At 45.5% G+C, this 7,595-nt stretch overlaps 1 protein-coding gene across 2 annotated transcripts in view; it reads right to left on the bottom strand.

Annotated features, from left to right (window-relative positions):
- IL36G (interleukin 36, gamma) overlaps positions 1-5,846 on the bottom strand; it is a 7,573-nt gene extending 1,727 nt beyond the window's left edge. Inside the window, exons 1-4 of one of the 2 annotated variants that reach the window (XM_011959475.1) lie at positions 5,788-5,846; positions 5,167-5,240; positions 4,536-4,640; positions 3,710-3,849 (exon numbers count right to left, since the gene is read on the bottom strand). In XM_011959475.1, coding sequence (XP_011814865.1) covers positions 3,710-3,849; positions 4,536-4,640; positions 5,167-5,221 — 300 coding nt within the window. In that variant the 5' untranslated portion in view covers positions 5,222-5,240; positions 5,788-5,846. The remainder of the gene's footprint in view (positions 1-3,709; positions 3,850-4,535; positions 4,641-5,166; positions 5,241-5,787) is intronic. The other variant, XM_011959476.1, reaches the window with a different exon arrangement.
- Positions 5,847-7,595: the final 1,749 nt, after the last annotated feature.

Genomic DNA, 7,595 nt, shown 5'->3' with positions numbered 1-7,595 from the left:
CGCCCCCTAACATCTAACCCAGGAGCAAGGCCTGTGGACTCTATTTCCAAAATACCAAAATATTTCCTGAATTGAGTCACTTCTTGCACTCCACATACAACGTCAACCTCAATCCCGGCCATCATTCTCTCACCTGGACAATTAGGGTGACCTTTTAAAAGTTCTCCTTGAACCTACTCTGTTCTCTAATAATCATTCTCCACAAGGCAGGTAAGCGAACTTTAAACTGAAGTAAATAAATAAGGTTATGATACCCTTTTGCATGATTTTCTATTGTTATTACAGTGAAACTCCTCAGCAAAGCCCACAGGGTCTACGCCACCCAGCTCCTGCCTACCTGCTGCCCTGCCCTTTTACCACTCTCCTGCATGCTCATTCTGCCCCCACAACACCTGTCTTCTTCTTTGCCTTCCAAGACACCATGCTGTTCCCAGCCAGGGTCCTGGCACTTACTCTCCCTGCACCTCACACCAGCCCCTCATCTTCCCATGGCCGGCTTCTCCCCAACACCTGGGTCTCCTCCTTGGGGAGAGCTTCACTGGACATTCCATCCTAGCCAAAATCGGTTTGGAATCCCCCACTCCCACTCATTGCGATCACATTCCTGCATTATTTTCTTCACTAGCACCAATTGCTATCTAAACTTAACATATTTATTTATCAATCCCAGAATGATTGTTAGACTTGTTCATCACTGTATTCCTCAACACAGAGGAAAGCCCCCAGCATTCTACTCAACAGAGATTTGCTGTTTAATAAACGGAAGAATGCTTTCTCCTTTGAAATTTCCATACCTCCTCCATTATCACCTTCAACTTCCTACCCACTGAGAAAACTGGAAGAAGACTTGTACAAACCACCCCATAACATGGGCTCCCGGCACATGGCACCCACATCTGCACCTCCCCGCTTTAGGAGTACTGGGTGAAAGGTCCCATCTGCACTTGCAACTTAAGGACATCCCTCTAGCCGTTCTCCCTGTTCTCTTGTGCTCCATTAATTTTGCTTGCTCTTCTTAGTCATTTCCATCAGCATATAATGCTGTCATTTCTACCATCTTAAACAAAATAACTACTTTGCTTACCCACTACCGCCGCCAGTTCCCCTTTGCAGAAAACTTCTTGCAATTGCTGTCTATATCTGCTGTCTCTGATTTCTTTCTTGCAATTTCTCTCTTTAAACTTACTCCATCCAGGCTTTTGCCCCCACTAGAGCACCAATACTGCTCCTGCCAAGGTTCCCAAAGACCTACACATTGCCAAACACAATGGTCAATTCTTAGTCCCTATCTGAGAACAAAGGCACAACATTAGAGTGACTTAGCTGATAGGACAAAGTAGAAAATGTCCTTCTCAGTCCTGACCTTATTGATCACACTCACAGTCCTGTTTCCTCCACTTAAAATACTACCAGAATCTGGCTCACTTCTCCCCACCTCTGCTGCTATGTCCTGGCCCATCAAATCATACCTAGATCACCTCATAGTCTCCTGATGGACTTTCACCTTTTCCTGCCACAGTCTAAGATCAACAAGCATCCAGAGAGATCCTTTTTAGACCTAAGCCCCTTCACACTATTCCTCTGTTCAAAACATTCTGGTATTTCCCGTTTCACTCAGATTGCAAGGCTGAGTCCTTGAAAAGGACAAGCCTTTCATGTCTGCCTTTGTCTCTCTGGACTCATTCCTCGGTTCAAGCCTGCACACCTGTCCTCACTGGTCCTGGGACGTGCCCTTACTAGACAGCTGCTGACTAACTTCTCTAGCTCTTTCTACTCCCTGCTAACATCTCACCTAGGCAATGATGCCTATTGCAGTATTCACCACTGCATCCTGACCCTTCCTGTGTTCCTGGTACTGCTGGTCTATCTATCCTGCTTTAACCATTTTTATTTTTCTAGGAGAGGTAAAGACCTCTAACACAGCACAAATTTAGCTACTATTACATTTATTGTTTGCCATTTCTCTCCTTTCACTAGAATCCAAGCCCCATGTGGTCAGGGTTCTTTGCATTCTGTGCACAGCTGTATCTCAAGCATCTATGCAGTGCTAGAGGACAGGAAGTGCCCATTCATGTGCTTAATTGAATTGGCTTGAGTTGAATCAAATTGAATTAAACTGAAGTTTGTGGAACAAGGACAAGCAGTCATTAAAAAAATAAAAGAAGAACAAACCAGAGAGCTTGGGAGTGAAACAGTAAAGATTGAAATTTCAGGAAATGCTATAAAAGGATGATTTCCAGAAGGGACAACACTGAAAATGTAACCATGAGCTGGCAGAGCAAAGCAAGAAATTCTTCCAGATGCAATGCCAAAATTTTAAAAAGCAATGAAGGGATAGAAAGTATAAAAAATTAGATGAGATATCGTGAGATATTGAAGTGAGATCCATAACTTTCAATGATGGATGAATAGGAATTCCAAAAGGAAAATAAGGGTGAGAATACACTCGAAGAAATGATGGCCAAGAATATATCAAAGGTTAAGAAAGACGGAGCAGTGTGAAGAAAAGGCCAGAACGGCCCCCAGACTGACCAAAACCCGTAAGCTGCTGCATCCCGCACCCAGTGCGTACATCCCCTCAGGGTCGCCACCACCATGCCCAAGAGAAAGGCTGAAGGGGATGCTAAAGGAGGTAAGCCAAGGTGAAGGATGAACCACAGAGAGGATCCGCAAAGTTGCCTGCTAAACCTGCTCCTCCAAATCCAGAGCCCAAGCCTAAAAATGCCCCTGCAAAGAAGGGAGAGAAGGTACCCAAAGGGAAAAAGGGAAAAGCTGATGCTGGCAAGGAGGGGAATAACCCTGCAGAAAATGGAGACGCCAAAACAGGGCAGGCACAGAAAGCTGAAGCTGCTGCAGATGCCAAGTGTAGTGTGTGCATTTTTGATAACTGTGTACTTCTGGTGACTGTACAGTTTGAAATACTATTTTTTATCAAGTTTTATAGAAATGCAGCTTTTGTTTTACTTTTTTTTAAGCTATGTTGTTAGCACACAGAACACTTCATTGTTGTTTTGGGGGAAGGGGCATATGTCACTAATAGAATGTCTCCAAAGCTGGATCGATGTGGGGAAGATGCCTTTCCCTTCTAGTTTTGAGAGAGTTCCTCTTGGCTCCCAGGAGGAGGGATTCTCTGACTTTGACACACATGGCCACCTTGGCACAAAAGCCTTGTGGTATAGAAAACAAATTTGTTTTATGTCCTCTTCTCCCTTTCCATCTTTCAGCATAGATTTAACTCCCTTAAGCCCAGACATCTGTTAGGACCTGACCCTCAATCATTGGTTACCAGTGTGTCAGGCACTCTGGACTTTCCAGTGATGCCGCTGAGATGGCACCTGTCAAAAGAGCAGTGGTTCTGTTTCTAGACTGTGGATCTTCAGAAAAAGGCAACCATTTTCATTTCACTTCCTGAAAGTCAGGGTTGGCTTGTGAAAAGTTGTTAAACAACATGCTAAATGTGAAATGTCAACCCTCTCTAAATGTTCCCTGTTCAGAGCATCAGATGAAGACTTCTTTGAGTTTTATAAGGATCTCAACTACTGACAGCCAGGATATAAAGAAAAGTGTATTGCATGCACATAACTTAAAAGAGGCTGGGAATAAATATGCTTAGGAAAATGAGACTATTTCTTTTTTAATACTAAAATTAGGTATTCAACCAAACACTTCTAAAAGAAAAGGCTTTTTAAATATTGTCTTAGTTACTCACTTTTAGCTGCAACGTGGGCTGTCCTCCAACCTTCTCACAATACAAACACATTTCTGGATTCTGGATTCCCAAATAAATGGGATCCCCTCTGCTTTGGTCAAGAGCCTCTGGATACTTGCATGTGATAACAGCGACAGTGACTGTAAAGATAAGAGGAGAGATGGTATCAGTTTCCTTTTGAAGTCAGAAAAGATTATTTGATTTAGCAAGGCAGTATCCTCAAGTGGATCTGGAAGAGAGCCGAAGAGTGTAATCCCAACTAGACCCACCAAATGGCCAACCTCCATATTCATTCTTCTTTCATTCATTCATTCATACCATGTGCCAATCAGTGCCCTAGTAAATGAGCAAACACAGAGAGCTAAGCAGACAGCAGAGTATGCTCTTGAGATTCTCACACCTCTGCTTGAGCACATGGAGATGGGGAGCTCCTACACCAAGCAGCCCCTCTGATTCTTGGAGAGCTCGGCCCTTTTTGCAAGTTTTTCACAATGTGATCCTGAAACCTGCCTTTCTGTGGTATTCACCCATTTAGTCATTTTAGGATACCTTGAAGTCATGAGAACAAGCTATTCCTCTTCCATAAGACAGGGCTTCAGATGACTGAAAGCAGCTTTCCTATTCCCTAAGAGGCTCCTCCACCATCTCTGCCTTCTTCATCTTAGTGGAACACAAAGTTCTCCCTGACTTCTCTTTCCTATTAGGTGTTAAATTCTCCTCACTCTAGGTAGGCCCCATTGTAAAGTCACACTTTTACAAAAGGCTGGTGCCAGCTTCCCAGTCACAGCAGTGCAAACAGTGGGGCAGACACAGGGTGACCACTCACCTGGGGTCACACTGTCACTTCGTGGAACTGCCACAAGGATCTGACCCTGAAGGGTCCACACTTGCTGATTCAAATCATTAACAGTCCCAGTAATAGGTGTACGCACTGATTTTGGGATAGAGAAAAAAATGAAGAAATATTATAATCAAGGCTGCTTTACTAGACCCAGGAGAAAAGTATCTAACCCAGGCCATTATGTAAGGAAGGTGTGGGGTTTTCATCCCCAAGCTGGCAACACTCACATCACCCACCAGCCCAGCCTTTCTTTCTAGTGAAGTTGTGAGCTCTGGTGAGGAAGGCAAGGGCTACCAAGGGAAGTCACTGGGTTGAGAGGGCAAACTATCAAGATAGAGGGCAATGGGTAGTCTCACAGAACCTGTGTGCCAAGGCCCAGCTACCCTCTTTTGTGCCTATTCTGTGCTTGGCCCGATGCTGGGGACTGGAGCTGGAGCAGTGACTAAGCAATAGCTCCCACCCTCCAGAAGCCCAGGGTCCAGTGATAGGTGAGCAGCACCAGGTGGGAAGGGCAGTGCACAGAGAGGAGAGAGAAGGCTGGGGCTTCCACAGGAGATTAGCGTGAGTGCAGAGGGTCTAAGCCTCCAGAGCCCCATCCCAACAGCACATGATTCACTTGACTGAGAGATGACCCTTCCTCCACCGGCAGGGTTTCCTGGAGTGCCTCTCATAGTGTGGTTGTCTCAGCACCTGTGAAGGCAGACATAGGAGAGATGAACCACAGGAGATGTTTCCGAGACCTTCCAGGACACTAGCTCCTCAGGCCCTCATTCTAGACAGGGAGCTGGGAGACCTAGCCTGACATGAAGCTCTGGTCAAGAAGTTCTGAGCCACATCTGGGACAAAACTTGAAGGAAGCATCAGCAAAGGCAGAGCAGGTAGAATTTTCCTCCACCTGGAGATCCAGATAGGATGATAGTGTCTCCGCTAGGAGTCTGAAAGGTCAGGCATAAAATTTGACTTTGAATAACCCACAGACACCTGATGCCCCCATGCTATCTCTTCTCTGAAGCCTCCACCCCTTCTTGGGCATTGTTTTTGCCTAGGAGCAGGGGAGGGTCCCATGCCAGGGCCAGTCTGCCAGGATCCCAGCAACTCCCCAGTGAGAAGCAGCCCCACACGGGACAAGGCACAGAGCCAGCCTGATGTGGCCCTTCCCTTCGTTAAGCCCCAAAGCACAGACGAGAGGAAAGACTCCAGAGGGCTGGAGAAGAGGCTTTCCAGCTATTGACTATACCTGGCAAAAAGGGCCTTTATCTACAGTCCAGGGGACCGAAATGTGGCTGCAGCAGCTTCCAAGGGCAGTGATGGGCTCTAACGGAGCCTGGATCATTTATCTGGATGAGCAGAGAGGGAGGCCCCAGCTTCCTGGGTGGGGCATGAGAAACGTATGACATGAAAGAAAACCAGCTCCTCCTACCAGAAGATCCTGTGAGGCTCGGAGGAAAATCACAGAATTAGCACAAGTATGACCCATCCGGGTGTCCTGAGAAATAAGTGTTGAGCCAACCCACACAAAATCAACCACAAGGAAATGAGGTTGATGACAGATCCTAGGTTTCTCATAAAGAGGAAACTAAGGGACTTCCCTGGAGTTCAGCTCTCCTTTCATGTCATTCTGGAGCTAGAACTGGAAATGCCAGGCACTCTCATGTCAGGGATTCCACCTCCTGGGACTGGGAGCCTTTCCCTCTGCAGTCAGGCTAAAGGCATCCTGTAAGAGCCAAATTAGCCACACATCTCAGGCAAGGTCCCTATGGCATTTCTCAACTACCCCACCTAAGGCCACACCTAAATGGAGAGCCAGGCAGTAGAGCTCCCCTACCTAACACTCTTTCAGCTCCATCCACATGGGGAGCCACAGGGACTATGTAGACTGGTCTTTTAACTGAGGCAATCCTGGTCTCAGGCACCCTCAAAATGCAGTGGATTCCGGAACTGCCTAAGGAAGTAAAGAGGTGGGCAGTGATTTCTCCCAAATCTGAGCCCCAGATGCCAACTTATCCCCCACCTTCTGCCCTATTAATTCAGGACATTTCTAGGTTCCTGATCAGTGGTAATTGTTATTTTTGTATCTTGTTTATATACTTCATTCTATTTTCTGTAGCCAAGCCTAAAAATTTACTGAGGTACAAGTTAACTACTAGAGTGAAGTGAGTTTTAGGAGACAGACCTGAAGCACTAACAGCTTCAGGTTTACCCATCTGTAAGGAAGAAAAGCACAAAGAATGAGACAGAACCTTCCTTCCCAGCCCTGCAAAGAGTCTCCTGACTCAATATCTCTTACTTTTCACCCTCATCTCCTTTTTGGCCTTGGAAGAACATGATCCTTTCCTGCCATAGCCCCAATTCTATCATTTATGGCTTCCAGTGTTTCTGTGACCCCAGGAGAGAGTGTGGTAATGTCAGGTGCACTTATGTTCGAAGTCAACCTGAGCCAACACCACCTCACTTGAGTCTCCTCTGCCCTGTTAAAGATCCCCTCCATTACACATCAGTCAACATATTTCCTTTCTTGGGATGTTCATCACAAAACAGCATCCAAAATCCCCATCATTTGACACCCCTTAAGCCTGAGTTTCCAATTGGGATCCCTCTGAAAGCAGAATCCATGCTAGGAATTGCAAACAAAGGGAAGTGAATAAAAGGAACTAGATACATATGTGTTGGAAGGCCAAAGAAGATTAAGGGATTGATGTGGTATCCCGGATAGTAACAACTATAGGAAGGAAACAAAAGGGAACAAAAGAACCTAGGGTCTCAAAGGAGAGTTTTTACGGGACTTATCTCCAGATATGAGTCGTGGGTGAGGGGTTCTCTGCCTAAGTGATGCTCAGACCTGAGGAAGGGGTCTAGGTTAAATGCTTAGAGTTTAAAATTCCTAGACAAAGAACCAAATGACAGAGAACCCTTAGCCTTCTTTGCCCCAAATCACACAAAGTGCAAAATCCATGAAAAAAAAAAAAAAAGATGATAAATTTAATGTCACCCAAATTTTAGAAATTTGGACAAAACACATCATGAAATGAATTTAAAAAGACAGAC

The sequence above is a fragment of the Colobus angolensis genome, unplaced genomic scaffold, assembly GCF_000951035.1.
Source record: "Colobus angolensis palliatus isolate OR3802 unplaced genomic scaffold, Cang.pa_1.0 Scaffold498, whole genome shotgun sequence".
NCBI lineage: Eukaryota > Metazoa > Chordata > Mammalia > Primates > Cercopithecidae > Colobus > Colobus angolensis.
This window is presented reverse-complemented; position numbering and strand designations above follow the sequence as displayed.